The sequence below is a fragment of the Acipenser ruthenus genome, chromosome 3 (genome assembly GCF_902713425.1).
Source record: "Acipenser ruthenus chromosome 3, fAciRut3.2 maternal haplotype, whole genome shotgun sequence".
NCBI classification, from domain to species: domain Eukaryota; kingdom Metazoa; phylum Chordata; class Actinopteri; order Acipenseriformes; family Acipenseridae; genus Acipenser; species Acipenser ruthenus.
Window position 1 is genome coordinate 87,656,176 of NC_081191.1, and position 24,977 is coordinate 87,681,152.

Consider the following 24,977-nt stretch of genomic DNA (forward strand, 5'->3'; position numbering starts at 1 on the left):
CAAAGATGTATGTAATGTAGGCTATATCAGCCAGTGTCTTTAGAGCTGTAAGAGCCAGCGCCATCTACTGATCTGCCAGTTCAATCAATTTTCTTTTTGCTGGCAATACAGTGCACTGGTGGCTCTTACTAATATACTGTAAACACACTTTGGCTGAACTAGCATACATTACAAATGCCCATGGTAGTCTGTGCACCTTAACACAGACTTTGAAGCTACAAAAAAGTTTGTAAGCTATAAATAAATTGAGCTCACTGTGCTCTTTGAACAGTAATCCGTTGCATATCCGCCATAACCATTTATCTGCCACGATGAAGCTCTTCAGCAATGTTAGTTTATTATTGAACAAAGAAGATTAGTTCAGAGATTGTAGATCCTACTAAGGTTTTCGTACACAGTGTTGTATGTGGTGTGTGCGCTTCCATTGCTGGTCACGTGAGCTGTTCAATGTGTTTATGTAAATAAATCCTGTTTGCCTGCGGGGCGTATCAGTTTCAACCTCTGTCTCGATCTCCTGCCTGTCACTCAGCAGCGAATGCACATACTCACATGGCAGACGAATACCCTGTCACAAGCATTACTACTATCTTTCTAAACAAGGCATTTAGGGCAGCTCGTCCCACCACAGTCTGATATGTGACGGATTACTGTATGTGTGTGCACTGGTTTTGAAACTTCAAAGATTTTAAAATCGCAAAACAGGAAAGGTTGAATATGAAACTACAGTGAAACTGATTGTCATTTTTAAACTTTTCAGTTCTGAGAAGCGCACGAATTCAAAAGAATTGGGCAACAAGAAAGTAAGCAAACTGGGCACCATTGAGGAGTTGGGGAAAGGGACAGAGGATGTAACCTTGGTAAGATCAGCATGACGAAAAGCAAATAACAAACCAATCGCAGACGCAGTGTAGTGGAGACGCCTGTATGTGACACTTCCATTTTTACTTTTATCTAGAAAACCGTTCATCCAGTTGTGATTGCAGCACTCTAGGTTATTGAGAGTATGATAATCTGGTGTAATGTGGAGGATATACTGATAATCTGGTGTAATGTGGAGGATATACTGTCTGTACAGTATATCAAACTTGCATTATTACATGTACGTACAGTGAATCTAGGGTGTGGTGATGCAATTTTTCAATGGTAGTGCAGCAGTGTGGAGTAGTGGTTAGGGCTCTGGACTCTTGACCGGAGGGTCGTGGGTTCAATCCCAGGTGGGGGACACTGCTGCTGAACCCTTGAGCAAGGTACTTTACCTAGATTGCTTCAATAAAAACCCAACTGTATAAATGGGTAATTGTATGTAAAAATAATGTGATATCTTGTGAAAATTGTAAGTCGCCCTGGATAAGGGCGTCTGCTAAGAGATAAATAATAATAATAATAATAATAATAATAATAATAATAATTTGCAATGGCAAGTACAAACCAGTAGTATGTTACTTATTTAAGCTAGATAAGGCTATTTTTCTATGACACTTTTTTTTTTCATTCACATCTCAATTGAACTGTTCCATCTTTGCAGGAACAAACCTTGTCACTGCCTGGACCTGCGGATGGGAAGGAGAGGTAAGTGGTCAGCTATATTTATTTTGAAAGATGCTTAAACTTCTTCCCATACAAAATCAAGCATGTACCGTCTAGCTGTATGCAAGTACATACAGTTAGTTAACCCTAACCCGATGCAAGTGTACATGTATTTCTGACACTGAATATGTTGAAAATGAACATAGGTAGATATTTTATAAAGACATTCTACCTGGATCACCCATGTGTAGCTGATGCAGGTATATAGAATTACAATTAGTGAAGCTGTAAGATTCACAGGGGATATTTTAAGTAATACATTTGAATTAAAAATGTAGTCCACATACTATTGACTGCTTATGTTCCCTCCCTTTGCAGTCCAGTAGATGAGAAATCAAGTTTGCTGGATCTTAACAGTAACTCCTCAGCTGTCATTGACCAGGAGGGTCTAGATGGTAACTCCTCTGTCTCTGAAGGGAAAGACCAGCTCTTCAGCACCTCCTCTGAGCGCAGGGTATACAGTGGAAAAGATCTGAACTGTAACCTGATTCTCAACGAGAGAGCAGAGGCGACGAAGCGTTCTCATGACAGTGAAAGGTATGTACCGCTTGGGGACACATCAATTGCTAATCTTTAGGAGTTTCCTTGCTTTTTTTCCCTCAAAGTTTATAAAAGCTTTGATTACAACATTTTTATTTTCTAATTTATCTTGAAGTGAAACTTCATGTGATCTACAGTACATTTTCATATTATCCTAATTTCTTACCTAGTTTTACTACGAGTTTAATAAGACACCTGAGCTTGTTACCTATACACTGTGGCTAATCAAGTTCGTAGTAAAACCTGTAATGGGTGAATCTGCTATGCAATAAGAGTCTTATTTCCACCCCTGCTGATTTTTTTTTTTTTGTATTTCATTATGTGTGTTCTGTTCCTATTTTGCTGTTTTCCTAACTCTTCTCCACTTTCCTTCTCAAGATTTGTTTGGAGTCTTTTTAGAAACATTTTTTACAGTTGTAGAAGTTAGTATACCTGGCAAATAACAAAGCAGGAGCAACACAGACTCCTACTCTAAACTATTAACAAGGTGTTCATAGTTTAGTCTAAATAGTATCCAAATCTTATTTTAGAAATATGTGTGTGAAATAGAGATGTTGACCTTAGTGCTTATGCAGTGTAAGGTTATTTTAATGTTTCAGATTCTGTGTTTCTTTTCCATGTGCACAATAGTATTGTAAATTATTTTAAACTCTAATCCGAGTGCATCTTGATACCAACACTCATCACACATATATGTTAAAATGTGTTTAATCTTAATGTCAGTGTTTAGGAAATGAACGAGAATCTAACATGCTGATGGGAAAGGATACATTACTATAAATGTTAAAATGATGTAGATAATGTGTATTAAACGGACAAAGCTGTGGTCCAAGGCGTTATGGTTTAGGGAGGTGGATCAGTGTCCTGCTTTGCTTTTCATCAACAGATCAGAGCACAAGGCGAAGAAAGTCAAGACAGAAAAGGAGAAGTCCTCACTCAGCAGTAAAGACAAGCATGACAAGGTAAGGTAGCTAGAGAACCTTTCACTGCCCTGCTCCTACTTTTGCTTGCCTCCTGTAGTTCCCCCCCTAACCACCAGTAGATGGTGCTACAGCAATGTCTCCTTGTGTTTAGTGGGTCATTCCTGCTCAATTGAACCAAATCCTGGGGAATTGTTTTTTCCATTTGTGGTTAGTGAAACATTAACCACATGTGATTGAGAAAATTGTGCCAGGGTGGGCATTGAGTGCATGCTAAAGAAGATCTGGGCAAGTCATGCCACATATGATGAAAAACTGCATTGACCTAGACAAATCATTTTGACGTTATCATTTGAAAGCACATTTTGAGGGGCTTTGCACCAAAAAATAATGAATTGACATAAGTGGTCGAGTCATGTTGGTACGCTGGTATCGCCAATAATTCCCAAAGGCTAAAACAGCATTTTGCATATTCTTTTTATTTAATTGAGAAACACATTTAAGCTCAGTTAAGCATATTAAATACATTAAAGGCCACAGAAGAATAAATAGGAATCTAAGAAGATGTAAGTCGTAGTTAAACTGAAGATTGTTCGTATGAAGCTGTATGGAGTTGTTGTTGCTGAACTGAAGAGGTGTGTAATTCTCCACCGCTAATTGCGATGAGGTATTTAATTTGTTTGATTGCGGAATCGCCTGCTTCACCTAATTAGTCTCATAAAATAGGTTGTTATTTTGACGCTGAGTGCAGCCGTACTGAACACACACAATACGTGGCTTTTTGCGGTCAGTTTTTCCCCTTTATAAATTTGGGCCCCGAGTGCCTCACAAAGCTGCTTGTTACCATAGCAACTCCCCACGCTGGGGAGTCCCTTTCCGAAGGCGTTACTATTGTAACCACAGCTTGGTAAGGCACCTACTGGATTTGGAGCAGTTCAGATTTTTCAAAAATGTCTTTAGTTGAAACTGATATTATGTGTGTGACCTGAGGAAAATAAGTTTTACAGCAAGATCCCAAGAAGAGAGACGTTCAGTTGTTAAGGATGACAGAATAACACCAGCACTGGAGATTCTGAAGAAAGACGGTGAAGGAAGGTGGCAAGGAGTGCATAAAATGGAAGGCAGTGCTTTGAACAAACTATTGTTGGCCATGTTTCCTTCTTTCAAAGCGTAGTCTCTTTTAATTGTACAACTGTCCAGTTTTTGCCACGACATGACAAGCTGCTTAGTTTTGTTTTGTTTTTTAATTTATGATTTTGTGATATTGTATTTTTGTCTTTATAGCGAATGTTCCACGCTGGTGTCACGTAATGACTTTTAGAACTAAATAACAGGTGGTTTTAAGTTTCTGATTTGCGAATTGATTATAAAAACTTGTATCCGCAATTCTGTAAGTTGTGTGTTGTTTACAGTGCTAATGTTGCTTTTTTTTAATTGATGGGGGTAAATTTTACACAGCGACTGCAGTCTGTTATTTGAATGCATTAAAATGCTCTCAGCGGAGGCATATATGAAATCAGCTGAACAAAGTACATTTACTTTTAGTACTTTAACCATTGAGTGGGGGGATGACAGACAGTCACAGAAGTGGTTCTGCGAGGTACAATAAGAAATGTACTTGTTTGTTTAATTCATTTTTGTACGATAATTTTGTATTCGCGTCTAAACAGATCCAGCGGGTCTTTACTTCCACAGGAGGGCTGGCACAGTGTGGTACGAGGAAAAAAAATACCTGAAGTGCCAAGTAAAGCTCTCTCTTGAAGCGTAGCTAAGCAATGCCATCTTAAAAAGGGGTGGTGTTTGGCCACAATGATCATATTGTTATTGGTGAAAGAACTTTTCCTTGATTTGCAGCACAAAAGCAAGAGTAGTAAGGATAGAGACAAGAGGAGAGAGAACGAACCCCCCGGAGATGAGAACAGGGGAACCTCGCGGGGGCACAGAGTCCTGCCGGACATCAGGCAGGAGGAAGAGCTGAAGAGCCAGGGTGATCAGACTGGACTGCAGGGGAGCCCCAGGCAGGAATGCGGGGACTCTGAAAGGTACAGTGCTATACATACAAAAGTAAGATGCTGCGTACTAGTGGATGTGCTTTATGTCCTCTTCTCTTGTGCAACTAGACGGTTGGCGTGAGTTTCAAATGTCTTTGTGTAACAGGGCAGAGGCTGGGCGCGAACAGGTGACCCCCTCACAGAGCAAGTGAGTATCTTAACCACAATGCAAAAGAGTCGGGCTGGTCTGCATTCAAGGTTATAGAGCTTTTAACCTCATCTCACGGACAGACCGAATCCATAACGGCAGGGTATCACACAACACTGCCTGTTACATTTGTTAGCAACCCTTTAATTGGGTTTGCTGTTGAAGGGAGCTGTAGTGAATTGATTGGGGTTATAATAATGTAATGTGTTAATATCAGTTTTCAGGTAAGCTCTGTACTGAATGACACCAAAGAACATGCAGAGGATAACAAGCCCCCTGAAACTGATGGTCGGGACAGCAAGGAAGGGTGAGTAATGGGTAGTCTCGAGCATTTGTTCTTTTAATATGTAGTGTTTAAAGGGGGTTATGTTGCTTGGAGGACACTATATGAACAAAAGGGTACAATAGTTTTTCACAAAACCCTACATTTCTGGTATAGATAGCACTGATATTGATGTCATACAGCATTAAAGGGTAAATAAGGACCTTTTATTTTATTGTGTTACATGTTCCCATGTGTTGCTACAACTGTTTACGTAAGGTGTGTTTTATTTTTAAAATTCTTTACATTTTGACCACTTTTTTAAACTTTTAAATTACATTCCATGCCTCAAGATGGCTTCCCATGGACCTGCATGGACCTCTCAGAACTACATTTCCCATCATCCATGGGAACATGTAACACAATAAAATAAAGGTCCTTATGTACCCTTTTAAAGAACAGCAATTTTTATTTTTTAATATATAGATAGATGTTTAAGATACAAGCTGATTTTCACTCACTCAGGGACAGATCGGAGTGGAGTAGGGTTAAGCTTGTATCATACAGCACCCTATATACAGTATTTAAGCATTTTTCTACCCAATTTAAAATGCTTCAAGTCAAAGAGAACTGGCGAACAGTCTTGAAGCAGATCAGTGACTTGATTAACTTTGAGTTATTTATTTAATTTTTTTTAGATCAGGGTCCACCTGGAAGTTATTGACAGACACACAGGTTGAACATCTGAACTAGGCTCAGTAAAGGGCACTTAAGTAGTTATTTTAACAGACCTAATGTTTCATAACTAAGGCATTTAAAGTTGGAAAAAAAGTGAATGAATAAATGTACTTCCCTTTTTTTGGGGGGCAGTTTGATTGATAAGACTCCAGATTCACTGGATCTAAACAGCAACTCCTCAGCCTTCGACAGCAAAGAGGGGATCCTCAGTATCCCTTCGGTTCTCAAAGAAAATGAGCTTGGCAGTAATCCGGTGGCTGTCCCAGTGAAAGAAGACTACAGCAGCATCTCACAAGAGGGGATCACGTCCAAACGACCTCATCAGGATGAAGGCAAAGAAAGGTAGGTCATTTTCTCAGCTGCGCATCACTCATATTATTTGGTTTCCAATTCTTATGTTGCTTCCTTTTTTAATGGCTTCCTTGAAGCATATTTTTAAAAGGTTTTGAGCTCAGTCTTTACTATAGACCATTAAAACATGCTTACAGGTAGTTAAGCACAAGTGCTTTTTTGCGTCATCAATGTGAGAAAAAAACTAAATGTGATTATTAGATTGTGATGGACTTGTTGAGTTCATTGCAGCTCTTAACAAGGTCCAATGAGTCTGGTGTTTTTGTTTTTACAGGGAAGCTCGCAGCAGGTGTTGACGGTGAGACTATTGATCAAATTAGTCTCACATTGATGGTGCAAAAAGCTCTGGGGAGCTAACTAGAAGCATGCTCTAATGATCTTTAGCAGAGAAAATATTGCTATGAACCGTCCCTGAGCTCTGACTTTAAAAAAAAATAAGTTTCAAGGATGTGATGAACAACAGAAACACATATTATAATGGACCAAGCCTGTACAATTAAAGGGAGTAGACAACTCTCTTGCTCTTCTTGCAGATCAGAACAGAAAGCTAAGAAAAGCAAAACAGAAAAGGAGAAGTCCTCACACAACAGCAAAGACAGACATGACAAGGTAGGTTTTGGCCTTAAACCTGTTTCCCGTACATTTTTTTAAATAGAGACGCTCTTCAGTGTACAGAATCAGCACAGATGGATAATTTTAATACGTGGGGAAGATTGTGGGTGGTGGATTTGAAAGTCTTGGAAAAGTGAAGTTTGGTAATACTGCCTCTTGTTTAAAATGACAGAAAAAGAAGGAGAAAGAGAAGCGAAAGGAGAAGGAAACCATCAAAGAGAACAAAGAAACCTGGGGGGGCTACAGTGAGCCTCCAGACATCAAGGAGGAAGAGCTGAGAAGCCTGGCTGATTATACTGGGAGCGAGGCTGTTGGAGTGCAGGGCAGCCTCAAACAGGAAAGAGATAGCGAGGAAAGCATGGAGACTAAAGGAAGGCTCAAGGATTGTGAGGTAGCAGATGAAAACAAAGAAACACTCATTTTAAACAAGGAAGGAGACCATGATCCAGAACACAAGAAGGAAATTGAGAGTGTGAAAGAAAAGAAAAGTAGTAAAAAGAAAGTGAAGAAAGACAAGGAGCACAGGGACGGTCACAAGGGGGAAAAGGAGGGGAAGAAAAGGGGGGAGGAAGGAAAAGAGAGGAAGGAGAAAAAAAGTAAAGAAGACTCAGACAAATCCAAAAAAGGGGTGCAGAAGGAGTCTGAGAAAAGGAAAAGTTCAAAGGACGGAAAAGATAAGGAGTCTGAGAAACAGAAAATTAAGAAAGAGGGGGAGGAAAAGAAATCCAAAACAGAAGAGAGAAAGGAAAAGCAGCAGCAGGAGGAGGCCAGTAAGTGGAAATGGTGAGTGTACCCAAGGGCAGCCTGCAGGAATATGGTGCAAGATTGGACTGACCCTTTTCAAATGAGGGGAACGGGGGTCAGTTCTAGGTACAGAACCCTGAATATCATTTAAAAGCTGATGTTTATTTTAATATGAATATTTAAACACAAGCATTATTTTGGTTTTAAGGAAGAAAGATGGAACCTACATTACCTTTCTCACCACTGGGAAATGTAATTTGTGATTTTAGAATTTAAATTATAATAAGATGAGGCTAATATATTTGCACTCACTCACACACTTTGTGGGAACACCTGCACTCGTTCCCTTTGTGACCAGCTGGATTTGAATGCAGGACTCCAGATGTTAAAGGTAAATGCATTAATTCACAGCGCCACCTGCTGGTTGGGCTAATACAGGCCAGATCTTCCAAAATGGAAGCCTGAGTTTGAGACAACTTTGCATGGACACTTGTTAGGATGGCTAATCTACACATTCTGGATGTACTTCACATCGATCTACAATTCTGACATGTGACATGTGGTGTCAGTATTCCTGGCGGGGGTATGTTTCTTTTAATGCATGTATTATATTAATGTATGTTGATTGTATGTTGAATATCGGTTGATTGCTACATTTCTTCACTTTGCTTCTCTTTAAAAAAAAAAAAAAAAAAAAATACAAACAAAACGTATTGTTTATCCTTACAGCTGAAATATAAGAACATAAGAAAGTTTACAAACGAGAGGAGGCCATTCAGCCCATCTTGCTCGTTTGGTTGTTAGTAGCTTATTGATCCCAGAATCTCAAGCAGCTTCTTGAAGGATCCCAGGGTGTCAGCTTCAACAACATTACTGGGGAGTTGGTTCCAGACCCTCACAATTCTCTGTGTAAAAAAGTGCCTCCTATTTTCTATTCTGAATGCCCCTTTATCTAATCTCCATTTTTGACCCCTGGTCCTTGTTTCTTTTTTCAGGTCGAAAAAGTCCCCTGGGTCGACATTGTCTATACCTTTTAGAATTTTGAATGCTTGAATCAGATCACCGCGTACTCTTCTTTGTTCAAGACTGAATAGATTCAATTCTTTTAGCCTGTCTGCATACGACATGCCTTTTAAACCCAGGATAATTCTGGTCACTCTTCTTTGCATTCTTTCTAGAGCAGCAATATCCTTTTTGTAACAAGATGACCAGAACTGAACACAATATTCTAGGTGAGGTCTTACTAATGCATTGTAAAGTTTTAACATTACTTCCCTTAATTTAAATTCAACACTTTTCACTGTATATCCGAGCATCTTGTTGGCCTTTTCTATAGCTTCCCCACATTGTCTAGATGAAGACATTTCTGAGTCAACATAAACTCCTAGGTCTTTTTCATAGATTCCTTCTTCAATTTCAGTATCTCCCATATGATATTTATAATGCACATTTTTATTGCCTGCGTGCAGTACCTTACACTTTTCTCTATTAAATGTCATTTGCCATGTGTCTGCCCAGTTCTGAATGCTGTCTAGATCATTTTGAATGACCTTTGCTGCTGCAACAGTGTTTGCCACTCCTCCTATTTTTGTCGTCTGCAAATTTAACAAGTTTGCTTACTATACCAGAATCTAAATCATTAATGTAGATTAGGAATAGCAGAGGACTTAATACTGATCCCTGTGGTACACCACTGGTTACCTCGCTCCATTTTGAGGTTTCTCCTCTAATCAGTACTTTCTGTTTTCTACATGTTAACCACTCCCTAATCCATGTGCATGCATTTCCTTGAATCCCTACAGCGTTCAGTTTGAGAATTCAGCTTTTATGCAGGACTTTGTCAAAAGCTTTCTGGAAATCTAAATAAACCATGTCATATGCTTTGCAATTATCCATTGTTGATGTTGCATCCTCAAAAAAATCAAGCAGGTTAGTTAGACAGATCTCCCTTTCCTAAAACCATGCTGACTGTTTCCCAGGATACTGTTGCCATATAGGTACTTTTCCACTTTGGATCTTATTATAGTTTCCATAAGTTTACATATAATAGACGTCAGGCTTATTGGTCTGTAGTTACCTGGTTTGGTTTTGTCTCCCTTTTTGTGGATCGGTATTATGTTTTCAATTTTCCAGTCTGTCGGTACAACCCCTGTGTCAAGAGACTGTTGCATGATCTTGGTTAACAGTTTGTAAATAACTTCTTTCATTTCTTTGAGTACTATTGGGAGGATCTCATCTGGCCCAGGGGATTTGTTTATTTTAAGAGCTCCTAGTCCCTTTAACACTTCTGCCTCTGTTATGCTAAAGTTACTTAAAACTGGATAGGAACAGGTCGACATGTGGGGCATGTTGTCCGTATCCTCCTTTGTAAAAACCTGTGAAAAGTAATCATTTAATATATTTGCTATTTTTTTTTCTTTGTCTATGATTTTGCCATGTGTGTCTCTTAGACATTTAACCTCCTCTTTGAATGTTCTCTTGCTTTTATAATATTGGAAAAACATTTTGGAATTGGTTTTAGCCCCCTTAGCAATATTCATTTCTATCTCTCTCTTGGCTTTCTAACTTCCTTTTTGACTTGTGTTTGCAGTTCCAAGTACTCTTTCTGTTTTGTTTTTGGTCCCTTTTAAACACTCAGTAAAGTGTCTTTTTGCTTAAATATTTGTTTTAATTGATCTATTAAACCATTTTGTTTTAGATTTAGATTGGTCTACTTTTGGGATGTAATTGTTTTGTGCCTCTAGTACTACGTTTTTAAAAAACAGCCATCCTTTTTCTGTGGATGTTTTCTCTATTTTACTCCAATCTACTTATGTTAGTCTCTGTTTCATACCTTCATAGTTTGCTTTTCTAAAATTGTAAACCTTAGCTTTAGTCATTACTTTTGGGGTTTTAATATACCAGAAGCCGAGAGCTACTTCACATGTATCTCCTTTGGTTGTATTTTTTAATTACATTTTTACAATCTGTTTAGACTATATATATGAACACTATGGGTTAAGAGACCCTGCAAAGACTGACAAACACACAATTTATAAAGTACAGCGTCATGTGAACCGGTCAGAAAACAAATATCAATCTACACTAGACATTCGGTAAGTTATTTATTTTAAATAAAGTAATAATCCGAATGTGATGCGTTCCTAAAAACTATATTACACTGGTGCTTTGTTTCATTTGTCACATCTTGTTTCCGAGATAACTGACCGAGGAAAGTGTTTACGCACCACCCATATTACGCAGGTCTTTTTTCAGTAGGTTAAAAAAAAAAAAAAAGGCTTCCAAGAAACCTCTGGCAAGGAACAGATATGTTCAACTTCTTTGGGCCTTTTGAAGGTATTTATTGCTTTTTAAATAAATAAATAACTGACATTTAAATGCATCCATTTATAAGGTTACTACAAAAAAAAACACAGGCTTTTAAGGTTTTGTCTGATTTAGAAAGAATCGTGTTCTGTAATAGAATGATTTCTGAGTGCCTTGTCAAGCAGTTACTGGAATTTTTGAAAAAAGAATAAACAAAACCTAAAGTTGACTGTTTTATAAGTATTTCCAGAATGTAATGAACCTGTCAAGCTACAAGGCTAGATCCGCCCGTAACCATACAGGTAAGGGTATCCCGTGCGGTGAGGAAGGGGACACAGTTGATTAACATCACGGAACAAACAAGTTTTACTGTGTGACACACTTAAGATATTTTAAATATAATATTACATTGGGTAGAATTGGGGAATGTTGATACTGTATAATAATAATAATAATAATAGAATTTCAATATGTTTCTATAGTATACGCTTCTGTCCCCACAGCACCAGCAATAAACCTTGAAATGTACACTCTTCGTGACCGTCCGTTCCAAAAATACAATAAACACGTCACACCCGTTAATGTAACCTACAAAAAAAAAAGTTTACTAACGTCGTGTTACTAATTAGGATTCGTTTCAGTATTCTCGTTTAGTCCGTATATGCACATAAAAATCATATTAACTAAAGTAATAATAATAGTAATAAAACCCGTTTTAATTTTGCTTTACCCTCCTAGTGTTTGTTTCCTGGGGGCGAAACATAGTGCAGGACAGGAAACGCGTTGGTTGTGGAAGATCATGAAAAGTATACAGTCTACATGTGGTTGTGTTGCAGGCATGCTTGGGTACCGCAGTGTTCTGAAGAACATATTTGACAGCATTCCTCTCCTGGAATGTTCAGCTATGCAAGTCGGGTGGCACAGCTAGTCTTCTGCACAGTCAACAGAACTACTGCGGTCTCCTTGCGTGGCGTAAGGGATTTGATATGTCTCGCTTCAGATTGTCAGAGACGGGTAACGTTTGTGGGAAAGGGCGAGAGAAGGTAAAGATTAGGTTTTCTTTCGTTGAAGTAATGTAACGGGCAACAATATAGAAATCATAAATCTGAAAGAACTGATTAAAAGTGCATTACTACAACAAGCTGCTGTATTTCATTAAACAGTTAGTTCAGTTGGGCGCCGGAGTGCACATAAAAAGGCTTGTATGTAGCAATGGTGATACAGTAGTTTGTCAAGTTCGTGAAAGACTGAGAGATTCATTTAATGTTTAATTTTAATGTAGTGTTTAATTGGGCTGTTTTACACCTCCCTTACAGAAATAAGTTGTATTAACGATAGTGTATGTAAATCACTAATACACAACCCAACAACAATACTACTGCGACTACTATGAATGGTTTTCCCTCAACTTTTTCGTCTCCTTTTTAAGCAGTAAAATTGGTTTCATTTATGGATTTTGCTGTGTGTAGAACAGATTGCATGCAAACAAGGGTGCAACATTTTAATAAGCGACTAATCTTTATTGATTATAATGAAGAAACAAAGTTTATGCACGACACACTGTATTACAATCACATTGTTTAAAGGTACGTGTACGTTACTGTAATAAATAACATGTTGCTAGTTAGGGTTGATTACAAAATAAAGATAAACTGACCAAAAGCAAATGAACACACTACAAGTTCAGTCTCCCGTATTTAGACCAAGACAAACATACTGCAGGGACAGTGTCGTCGAAACGGCCAAAACAAAACCTACCCCCGACCTTCTGTAGTTCAGGCCAAAATGACCAACTGCTCCTATGTCCTGATACTAATAGTTTTAAGTAAGGTTTAAAAAAATCTCTGTTGAAATGTAGTTAAACCTTTTTTTAATTTTTATTGTAATAAGATCAATTAAAGTCGTGATGCAACTGGCATGTGTTAGTATTTTAAGGTAGCAGCAGATGAACAGCCAGCTGCTGTTGTTATTGTTATTATTATTTGTTTTTTTAGCAGACGCCTTTACCCAAGGCAACTTACAGAGACTAGGGTGTGTGGACGGAGCACAAGGAGGTTAAGTGACTTGCTCAGGGTCACACAATGAGTCAGTAGCTGAGGTGGGATTTGAACCGGGGATCTCCTGGTTACAAGCCCTTTTCTTTAACCACTGGACCACTCTATGGTGTGTGGTTGTGCTCCAACAATAGACTTTCTTCTGTTCCCAGGAAAGATTGTATTTTATATTTATATATCGATGTGTTATTGTGCCAGAGATCCTCTTATTTGACAAAACACTGTTTTTATGTTTCTGCAAAATGTTATGAAAAGCAGTGTTGGTAGTGTGTCTAGTGCTTCTGTCCCCTCCTCCTCTGTCACTGTTGGTAAATCACGTCTTTCTTTCTGTCCTCTGTGGGTCGGTGCTTGTACATTTTTTTGTTTTGTTTTTTTTCACTTTTTTCCCAGGTGGGAGGAAGGGAACTACAACGATGGCCAGAAGTGGAAGTTTCTTGAACACAAAGGCCCCCTATTCGCACCTCCTTATGAGCCACTGCCTGACAATGTCCACTTCAATTATGATGGTGAGCACTGCTTTCCAATCATGTTGGGGATTAACAATAAGTGGTGCATTTGTAATACAGTGCTGTCTGAGTGCAGTTATGCACGTCAGTCTGGATCATTTGACACATCGATTCACCACTAAGTTTTATCGTAATCCTGGGATTCCATTTTTGTAATAATAATAATATTGTGCTTTTGCTTTAATTAATAATTACTGGTGTGGAGGCGTAGGGTAATGCACTCGCACAACGAAATTAATTAATAATGAAAAAAACACACACAAGCATTGCAAGTAAAGAAAAAAGTCCTGTCTCTCCAGCGCAGAGCGAGTGATTTCACTGTCTAAGTAGGGCGGCAGCTGCCTGCTCAACTCAATAATACTTTTCTTTAAAAACGTAAACGTAGATAAAACACTGAACTGAGTAAACTACTAACACACTGAACATTTAAACTCCAGAAAGTAAACTTTCTGTCAGCACTGGCAAGTTTGTAACAAGCACACGGGAAACAAGCCAAATTTGAAAATCAAATCATAGATCACATGCTTTGATGCATTCCGCGCACCCCTCTTCATCATCCTCGATAATGTGCAAATTGAAGCACGTCCAACTATAAAAACTACAGTTATACTGTCGGTTTTCAAAAGAGATTGACTTTCAGAGAGGAAAACAAGCAATTGACAGCTGTAGGTTCAGGAACTGACAAACCCACTGTTCTGTCACAAATACAGTTTTCAGTTGAATCAAAGTTTTTTACACTAATTTGTGTAGTTTTGTCTTTTATTAGGTGCATCTGGTTAAATTAGTACCTGTTTTGATAACCTTTTATTGGAAATTTATTTTTGAAGGAGTTACAAATGGTGTAAGTTACTGTGAAGCTGTTCATTTATTGACTAGAAGTAATAAAGTGTCATGGTGTAATTGTGAAAACGTTCTGTTCTAGTTGAGTTTCTTTGATTACAGGGAAGCCTATGAAACTGAGTCCTGCTGCAGAGGAAGTTGCTACATTTTTTGCCAAGATGCTGGAACACGAATACACCTCAAAGGAAATATTTCTGAATAATTTCTTCACCGACTGGAAGAAGGCAAGACATTTCATCTACTGGCAGAAAGCCTTTTCAACAGTGTTTTATATTTTTCAACCAGAACATTTTTTTTTTTTTTTTTTTTAATTGAATTGCAGTGTTCAGATTATTTTTGACATCGGACAAGGAATACATATTAAAATTAAATTTTTTCTTATGGTGAATTTGCAGGAAATGACAAAGACAGAGCGAAAGCATATCAAAGACCTGGAGAAATGCGATTTCAAAGAAATTCACAAATACTTTGTGGACCGGACTGAAGAGAAGAAAGCCCTGCCAAAAGAAAAGAAGCAGGTAATTCAGAGAGAATGCTCAGCTGTGTCAGGATCAAATCCTCCCATCAGCCCTCTGCTCTGTTAGACCTTACGGAATAAGAAGAATAGTTAGCAATCTCATCGGCTAAAAAAACAGACCCGAGCCATAACTGTGTCATCAGCATGAGGAGTCTGATCCCAGGTCTATGAAGCGTTTCTTTTGGAGGGTTACGTGACCCTACTGGGAAATCAACAGTGAAGGCTGTTCTCTAGAATTTCCCAGAGATGCATCACTTTTGTGCATTCCTGTACGTAAAAATACTTGTCAACCAATCAATAAACTGACAAAGCTGCTGTCTTTCCCATTGTCGCCAATCCATTCATTACAGTGCCTCTATTAGAACGCACTCTATTCAGCTTGCTGTTGGTTTCCTCCCACATCCCACAGTGATTCCGATTTGCTAATGATTTTAGAATAATATTCCGTATGTCTCTTGTGGACTCTTACGGACAAACCAAGATCCTTCTAGAACAGGTGTTTTTTTTTTTTTATGCGTAGGGCCCCATATTTCATTTCTTTTTTAACAAAATAGTCATCATTAGTCCTCTCTTTGAGAGCCACTGTTACAGATTCCCCCAGTGACACACTCCCTGGTGTTTTATTGCACAGGAGCTGAAGGCGGAGGCGGATAAGGTTCAGCAGGAGTTTGGGTTCTGCCTCTTGGATGGGCACCGGGAGAAGATCGGGAATTTCAAGGTCGAGCCTCCAGGGCTATTCCGAGGACGAGGAATCCACCCGAAGATGGGCATGCTGAAGAAGAGGCTCCAGCCGGAGGACGTCATCATCAACTGCAGCAAGTAAGGACTGGCTCTGGCCTGCATTGCCTGGCCTCTTTAGAGCAGGGCTCCTTCCTGTCCTGGTCTTTAATCCAGCCCTTCTCTAAATTGTTTGCCAATTGAACCTCCATCCAGACCCTAGTTTAAATAATTTTCATTTTGCATGCTGGAGTGAAATGTCCTTCTAGGACTGTGATTGCACATCCCTGGTTTAGACCACCCTTTCCATTAAATATATATTTTCCATTTAAATATACATTAAATATACATTGGTTACAGCAGAAATGCTATATATTAAGCCTGGAATATTAAATTCGGTGGTAGTGGAATGTATATTTGTTTAACCATGTTTTGCCAGTTTGTTTTCTTTTTTCTTTTAGTATAAAATGCAGCACAAGTTGTTTTCTGGCTCCTTGTACTGTGGGGCTGAGTCAGCAAACAAGGCATGTTACAGTATAGCATAAGAACAGTAAAAAGTAAGGAGGTAAATAAATAAATAGTGTATAACCTGAACAACATTTGTCAATATTGGTTTAATTGGTTGACAATGTGGTTTTATTACTCTTAAATTACAACCTTACCCAGTCAGTTAGACAGAGATGAAAAATCTCCGCAAATTGGCGGATTTCAGCTTTTACTCAGTTCCCCGGGGCTACTGATGTGATCACTGCAGATACGGGGGGGAAAGTTCCTGTTGTGTGTTTTTTTTGTTTGTTTTTTTGAAAGCTGTTAACACATTTATAACAGTTGGTGTAAAGTGTTTTTGCAGTGTAACACCGCTAAATTATTATAGAAATAGATCTCGGCAAAGTAACAGAAAAAAAACCAGGAAAAATAAGGCAGTTGTTTTTACATTGGTGCTTGCGGACGGCTGTCTTGGCAAGTTGCTATTTCATTGGTCCCCAGACAAGTACAGTACTGTGAATTAAACAGGTATGGTGCAGTTCTACAGTTCACATTGCAGAAAATGGCGGACGTAATGGAACGGAAGGAAGGTGCTGGCGAAAAATTAAGGGGGTATTGATCGCGGACATTGTTGACAAAGACTCTCCTGGAATAATCAATACATTAGGCATGTATATCTCACCTTCAAACCATAAGCACCGTCTCTGCCTTTTATTATAAATGCTTTTCTGTTAAATATACTGACTGTACGCTTGTGTCTTATACAACAATAAGTAAGTCTGCATTTTTTTTTTTATTGGTCCACATGCGTATCTGCGATGTAGCAGCTACGTGAACCCCTGATTTTGAAAGCGGATACAAGGCGTTGGAAAGCCATATTCTCTGCAAAAAACATGTAGACATAATAAACACTCTCGCAGTAACTACAGCTTTTTCTTTGTGACCTGATGTTGATGGAGACAAACATGGCGATCCAGCGAATTATATAATATACCCCATGTTTAAACAAGCATCTTTTGAAAAACAAGAAGTTGCCAGACATTTGATTCCCATAGAAGACAGAGTGAAAAATCATTTTCAACTTGATTAACATAACATTAAGTTGTAACCAGACTCTCACGTGACATAAGCAATTAGTGTTTGTTTTTATTAGCACTATATTTTCTTACATTTTCTTTCCATGGGAACATAAAATGAAGCAGAAAATTTCAACTTTTTGCTTAAAAAAACTTTTATAATATTAAATGCTTAGTATTGCAAATAGGCCCAAAAGAGTGGCTGATTAACTCAAGTTCAAGAGCTCTAGCCTTGTGTGTGCCGCACTGAAAGTATTTTGTGTGGCTTCTTTTGTAGGTTCAATGTTTAGGATTATTATTATTATTGTTATTATTTGTTATTATTAAAGCTCAAACAGGGGAAAGGAAGGTGCCACAAAAATAAAAATTAACAAGAACAATTGAAAGTGTACATAGTTCTTTTTTGACCTTTAACAATTAAAAGTGAGTGACTTTCTGATGTAAACAAGTTGCATTTGAGATCCAAAGGAACAAGAACATTAAAAGAAAAGACATGCTGTACAGCATTTATTTAAGAAAAAATAGATTTCACTTAAAACTAAATATATATTTTACCTCAACTTTATTTGACTGAATACTTGCATCAAGTTTCACAGACCCTATTTACCTAATTTTGCTTGGCAGGTGCTGTGTTTTTCACTCAAGTATTGGCATCTCTGGGTTTGTGAAACCAGCATAAAGTTCACTTATTATTTGGTATACATTATAATTTCAGGTGCAATCTGAATCTTAACTTCATTCAATTTGGGTTCCTGAGCCAAAAATCCAACACGGCAGTGGATCCCAGTTTTCAACTTTTTTTTCTTTTTACTTCTCCTCACTTTCATCTCTGGTTGGAACTCATGTGTCACCTCTGTAACCCTGACCTTAATTGTACCCTGCAGAGATTCAAAGATACCTGAACCTCCTGAAGGCCACAGGTGGAAGGAGGTCCGGCACGATAACACAGTCACGTGGCTGGCGTCGTGGACCGAGAATGTGCAGGGATCTATTAAATATGTCATGCTCAACCCCAGCTCTAAACTCAAGGTTGGTGAGTTCGTTATTGAATACTTCTTGCTCTTGCAGACAGGCAAGGCTACACGGCACAGTGTGACGATTGCTTGTGGAGTGCGAGGTCCCAGGTTCACACCCAGCTTCTGCTGCTTTCACATTAACAGAGAAAACTTGTATTTGCTGAGCAAATGGGGTGTTTGCACTTGAATTCTGAAAACTGAAACCTGGCTTTCAAAAACAGTTATCGGCACATATCCTGGGAATTGCAATGTCCGATTTATACAAAATAAAATGTACAATAGTAACAATAAATAATTAATTTGTTGAAGAAACTTGCATTGTGTACTGATTTACTGTTAAAGAACATGACATACAGTTAACGCTGAACACCATAGCACTAGCCAGAACATGTGTCTACTTGGTGAAATCAGTATCTAATACAACCAAGTAGAGTGTGTGTGGCTCCTTTATGGCAAGGTAAAGAGTCAGGCCATTGCCCTGAATGACTTGTGTTGCATCATACCTGATTAATGGTTGTAAAATAAAAAGAAGTCAAACCATTGCTGCTGTGGTGGTCCGTTCTGCAGGGGGAGAAGGACTGGCAGAAGTTTGAGATGGCCCGCAAGTTGAAAGGCCTGGTGGACTCCATTCGCTTGCAGTACCGCTCTGACTGGAAGGCTCGCGAAATGAAGCAGAGACAGAGAGGGGTGGCACTGTACTTCATAGACAAGGTACCAGAACAACACTGGGGGTTCATCTCTGTGGCAGCTAGAAATAGAAACCAAGGTCAAGTCTAGGTGTAGACTATATGCACCCATGAACTTCTACTGTGCCTCCAGCAGTGGTCTCAACATTTGCATGAACTGTGGCACCCAACATGCTGCAAACAGATTACTGTCTTCTTTTATGTGAATATATTACTACTGATTTGTTTTCTGTGGCACAGTGAGATATATAAATGGCTTGATGTTCTCTGTACTAAGTTTATGATATCATATCTAATTTGATATAACAGTTAACTTACACATTTTAAGAGCTCATCACACAGCAGGACAGGTTAACAAAGGGCTGTTCTGATTAATCAAGGTTTTACTCGTCTAGATTTTTATGTGTTATAGTGATAAATAAAGGTGTAGTTTAAGTACCTCAATACAGTTTGTTAAAATGGCATATTTAATACTTACATTTAATACTTAAACCCAGACCCATAGGCTACATGTATTTATAAAGTGTGGGTTTTCAAACTGTAGAAAGGAAATCAAATTAGACGATGGGTCAATGACATCTGTGTTACAAGACACGGGATGGATCAGTATACTAACTCACCCCTACAACACACACATTCTTTCAGTGTCCCCTTCAGGTCTAGTTGCCTGCCCTAGATATTGTACATGTAACTTAGGATAGAGAAGCTAGTGTCTTTATAAACTTAAAATCTGCCACTTTGACTCATGTTTCCCTTCGTTTTGCTCACAATTCACTCCAGTGTTCCAGATGGTGCTCTGCTTACAAATATACACACACTTGGGCTGAAGTAAATATGTCTGACAGGTAATAGAATTGAAGAGCAGCTCCTGAACATATATTATACAGCATTACCAAAAGGACATTGTGACCCTGGAGAGAGTCAAACTAAGATTAACCCCAGGGTTCAATGAAGTGAGCTATGAAGATAGGCTGAAGGAACTTTAGAACAAAGAACATTTAGTGGGAAGACTTGATTGAAGGCTTTTAAAATCTTAAACAAAGTTGACAAAGTTAACCCTAATCAATACATTTAGGCACAGAAACTAGGAGCAAAAGACACAGTTGGAATTGAATTGAAGACTGGAGGGTATGAAATGGGTTACCTAGCCATGTTGACGCTGAATTGTTGGGATCCTCTAAGACCCAACTTGACAAAATTCTCAGATCAGTCACCTCTTAGAAACTGGACCAGCATCGATGGGCCAAATGGCCTCCTCTCTCCAATAAATGTTCTTATGTTTATAATAGACAAAGTACCTGAGCAAAGACTTAGAGGACTGAAGCCACTTACTTATTTAAAGTTAGTGATTGTTTCTAAATGCATGTTGTCTGTGATACCCTAGCTGGCTCTGAGGGTGGGCAATGAGAAGGACGAGTCGGAGACTGCGGACACCGTGGGCTGCTGCTCGCTGCGCCTGGAGCACATCAAACTGCACAAGAAGCTGGGTGACGATGAGTACGTGGTGGAGTTCGATTTCCTGGGCAAGGACTCCATTCGCTACTACAACAAAGTGCCAGTGGAGAAACCTGTAAGACACTTCATTAAAAAAATATATATAACAGTACACCCTGTAACGAACCTGTTGGGGTCCAAGCCTTTTGTTCGTTATATCGAGGGGTTTGTTATAGTGTAAGGACAATCAAAATGCATGATAAACTGTTGGAGTAAGTTAATGAGATGAGATTGTAAATACAAGTTGAATTACACGTACCTGTTCATCTCATGTATGCAGTATTCTGCCTTTGCTTTATCCTATTCGTTAAAGAATTAAACCGCAGTACAAAAAAAAAATCCCAAATTGAAGCTGAACTTTTATTCAGAATCAATCTGACCATGAATCGTTTCAAAGTGCACCAAATCTTAATCCAACATGCAAGAATCCCAAACTGAGATTTTATTCCAAATCAACCCGACATGAAAGGTTTGACATGAAAAGTTAATCGGATCCTCAAGTTTTTTTTTTTTTTTTTCTTTAATCAATTTTGCTTTGCTGCATGGTTGCTGAACAAGCCAAAAAAAAAAGATACGCCTGCATTACTCCTTTTTTCAAATGATCAATATAGTTTCTGGCTTCGTTGCAACATAAAATGATTTTCGTTTTGGAGGCATAGTTACACAATGTGTGCTTTTTATTAAAACAAAAGAGTTGACTTCACTGCGGAGGTGGCATCCTGTGCGTACAGACAGGATGTTGACAGTGTGTGTTATTTATTATGTATTTTTTTTTTTTTGTGGGGGGTGTCGGGGGTCGGGGGGGTTCCAGGGGCCTGGTTTGTTATAATGAAGGGCGTTCTAGCGAGGATGTACTCTGTGTGTGTGTGTGATTTTTTTTTTTTTTGTTTTTACTAAAGTTTCTATATATTTGTTTAAAGTATAATGGCATTTTGTGGAGTGTTACAAAGCGAGGCATCATTTCATGAGTTGCTGCAGAAGAACACACCACAGCAATGCCATTATCACTATTCTACAACAACCTTTTAAAGTTATTTATTTAGCTTTGTTTGTCTGACGGTTATTGTGGTCCACTAAAAGAGGTTTGAGAGCAGGGATGGGGCGCCCATGGCAACAGGTGTCATTAGTTTGTGTCATCTCAGCTGTGCTTTATTTACTGTTCCATTATTGAGTATTAACAGTACTGCCGACCACAGGAAACCAATGGGAGAGCAGTTTTGGTTATTGTATAAAGAAAGGGTAGGATGTGCTATTGTGACTAGAGAAGTGTGTATAGATGCCATGTGTTTTTTTACGTAGCCTTGAAAAATGTAGAAAGATGTGCAATCAGTTTAGATCTCTACACCACCTAAAAAATACTCGTGTTTTTTCTGGTATGGGTAATTCTAAAAGAAGGTCCTCACACTGTCTTTGCTGTCTTGAATGTAATAATCACCACTATGCCAGAAAATATTTTCCACTTAAGATATCACCAAATCTACAGTTCTCCCCTGTACTCTCATAGTTCAGTCTTTCTCTTTTTAAGTGTTTATCTTAATTTTCCAATATTTTACTATTTTCTTGCCTGTGTCATCCCTGCATGATTGATGCCGTCTACGTGTACGGTGTCCATATTAGGACAAATACCCTAGCTTAAACCTCTATCATGAATTTTAAAATATTTAAAATATGAAGACAAAAAAACAAAAACAAACTTGAAGTAGATGTTAGTATTGCTACGTGAACAAATAAAACGCAAAATAACACACTTTATTCCTTAAGTGTCATTAGATGAAAAAAAAAAAACATAAAAAAAGATGACAAAGAATTATTAGTACAATTATGGGTCCAATTAAATAATTCAGAGCTCAGAAAAATAACCAACAGTCACAGGTTTACTTTAGGACTACAGTTGGGAACCAATGCTGTATACATTCAATTTAACAATAATCTATGGATAACCATGATAATAATAATTGTACTAATAGTTGTCTTTGTCATCTTTTTTATGTTTTCATCTCTTAAGCTAGTGGAGATTGTTCAGATAAGTGTTCAATCCCATGAATGTCAAGGCAGTAGTTGTGAACCACTGTTTTAAATTCCAGCAATACATTTTACAGTCATATATAGTATTAAAATGTGAGTGTGTGTGTGGTGGGGGGTGGGGATATGGTTTTTTTTGTAATGGCTTCAGTGAGTCTTGCAATTTTTTTATGGGTGTATCCATGCGTAAATAAATTTCTAATTGAGTCTCCTAATGTCACTTAACCCTTAGCGGTCCATTTATTCAGCGCGTGTCAGGCCCAATTTATTTTCACACGCGCAGTTTATTTTAGACACGCTGTTTTAAAAGTGATTTTTTTCACAGTAAAACAGGTTTAAGAGGCACTGCATATCAACAGGACACTCAGTACTGCATCTCCAGCCCCGCCCCACCCCTTGTTCGCTATATTTTTCAAATGCCTCTTAAAAATGGTACATACCGATAAATCATCTCTTGATCACTCGTTTTATCACCAAACTCCTCAATAATGCGATCCAAGTCGTTATTTTATTACTATAACAGCTAAAAAAAAGCTCTGCAAATGTCTGTGATATTCTTTCAGCGCTGGATGCGGAAGCAGCTATCTTGTTTGTTTATGTCCGTGTTATCTATGTGGTGTCGGGTCTATCAGTATTCATGAGATACGCCCTATTTTTTAATTTTATTTTTTTTGGGCTTCTCTCGGCTCCTATCGGTCTCACTCGGCCATTGAATGGTTTACTCGCTTTTTCCAGAGAAAAAACGACTAGAGACCTGTTTTTTGCGTCTTTTTGATTATGTCGGACAGGGTCCGACATTGGACCGGAAAGGGAAAATTGCGATGTCGGACCAGGTCCGACATAGGACCGCAAGAGGGTAAGTTTCTTTTTGTATTTGTAAATGTAGCACTAACGAGTGTCTGACTGTTTGTTTGTTTGTTTGTTATCCCTGCAGGTGTTCAAGAATTTACAGCTTTTTATGAATAACAAGAACCCAGAGGATGACCTGTTTGATAGACTAACCGTGAGTTCAGAAACACAGACCGTTCTTTAATACAACAGGGAAGGCTTGTTGTATAGATCTTTTTTGATTTTAAAAACAAATATATATTGGACCTAATCTAAGGAGAGACGAGTGTTCTGTAATATGATGATCTGATGTGTTTTTTTTATTGTAGAATAAATTCAGTCCCCTGTTTGACAACCTGTCTGTTATCCACAGGGATCGCTGTGGCAATACCCTAGATTTCCCATAAAGTGCAGTCCTGTATACTGTATTACTTCCCAATGAACATCTAGCAAATAACTGTTTTTTTTTTTTCATTTTTTGTGTGTAATTTTTGTGTTTGTCTAATTTTTTGTATCCCCATTTTATTTGTGTGTGTGTGTTTTCTTAATCTGACACCCTGGGTCTCTGTTCTAGACCGACGTTGTGAACAAGTACCTCCGAGAACTGATGGACGGACTGTCTGCCAAAGTGTTCCGAACATTCAACGCTTCCATCACCCTGCAGCAGCAGCTAATGCAGCTCACCAACCGTAAGTGTTAAACCACTTCTTCCCACTTCTTCACTCCCCATGCCACATGTCCCGTCGGACCGAAATGCATACTTGACTTGCACTAGTTCTGCTGAACCCAGTCCTGGATCTCAGAGACCCAGGACTGGGGCAGTGGGACTAATGTGAGTTTCCAATCCTGTTGACAGCTTTTCCAAATTTTGAAAATAGAAAAGGATGTTCTGTGGAATGTGTTAATGTTTTAAGTGGAAAAGACTGTAAGTGAAAAATAACAGAAGTGAACACTTTCAGATCAATTAATTAGCTTTGCACTCTTACCACTTTGTTTTTGTAAAGCCGACGACACTGTTGCTGAGAAGATCCTGTCGTACAATCGAGCAAACAGGGCTGTGGCTATTCTCTGCAACCACCAGAGGGCAGCACCCAAAAGCTTTGAGAAGTCCATGGAGAACCTGCAGGCTAAGGTTGGGTCAGATAAAACAGGGTTACCAGGGTAACCGTACCACCATGGGGTAACTTAGCTGAATGTTGTAGCATTGTGGTTTGACTTTTATAGATATGTTCAGAGATGGAACTTAGACTCCTATTGCACAGCAGTTTCACCCATTCCAGGTTTTACTATAAGCTTGATTGGCCAGAGAGTGTGTCTTATTAAACTTCTAGTAAAAGCAGGAATGGATCAAACCGCTATGCAGTGGGAGTCTTCTTTCCATCCATGATTTTACAGAAAATAAACAAGTTTTTATAAAAAGTATACAAAAGCAACATTTGGAAATACTGGGATAAACACGAATATGATCTGATTTGC

The 24,977-nt window shown here is 38.5% G+C and overlaps 1 protein-coding gene across 4 annotated transcripts in view; it reads left to right on the forward strand.

Moving 5' to 3' along the window:
• Window positions 1–24,977, forward strand: part of LOC117394438 (DNA topoisomerase I, mitochondrial-like) — a 37,574-nt gene that overhangs the window by 5,751 nt on the left and 6,846 nt on the right. For 3 of the 4 annotated variants that reach the window (XM_033992718.3, XM_059018672.1, XM_059018669.1), the window contains exons 5-23: window positions 758–857; window positions 1,526–1,569; window positions 1,906–2,124; window positions 3,014–3,089; window positions 4,902–5,089; window positions 5,464–5,553; window positions 6,379–6,588; window positions 7,131–7,206; window positions 7,382–7,992; window positions 13,704–13,819; window positions 14,762–14,883; window positions 15,055–15,177; window positions 15,808–15,995; window positions 18,340–18,484; window positions 19,039–19,182; window positions 20,542–20,727; window positions 23,608–23,676; window positions 24,076–24,190; window positions 24,506–24,633. In XM_033992718.3, the coding sequence (XP_033848609.2) occupies window positions 758–857; window positions 1,526–1,569; window positions 1,906–2,124; window positions 3,014–3,089; window positions 4,902–5,089; window positions 5,464–5,553; window positions 6,379–6,588; window positions 7,131–7,206; window positions 7,382–7,992; window positions 13,704–13,819; window positions 14,762–14,883; window positions 15,055–15,177; window positions 15,808–15,995; window positions 18,340–18,484; window positions 19,039–19,182; window positions 20,542–20,727; window positions 23,608–23,676; window positions 24,076–24,190; window positions 24,506–24,633 (2,950 nt within the window). Of the gene's footprint in view, window positions 1–757; window positions 858–1,525; window positions 1,570–1,905; window positions 2,125–3,013; window positions 3,090–4,901; window positions 5,090–5,463; window positions 5,554–6,378; window positions 6,589–7,130; window positions 7,207–7,381; window positions 7,993–12,050; window positions 12,303–13,703; window positions 13,820–14,761; window positions 14,884–15,054; window positions 15,178–15,807; window positions 15,996–18,339; window positions 18,485–19,038; window positions 19,183–20,541; window positions 20,728–23,607; window positions 23,677–24,075; window positions 24,191–24,505; window positions 24,634–24,977 lie in introns of those variants that run through there. The other variant, XM_033992716.3, reaches the window with a different exon arrangement.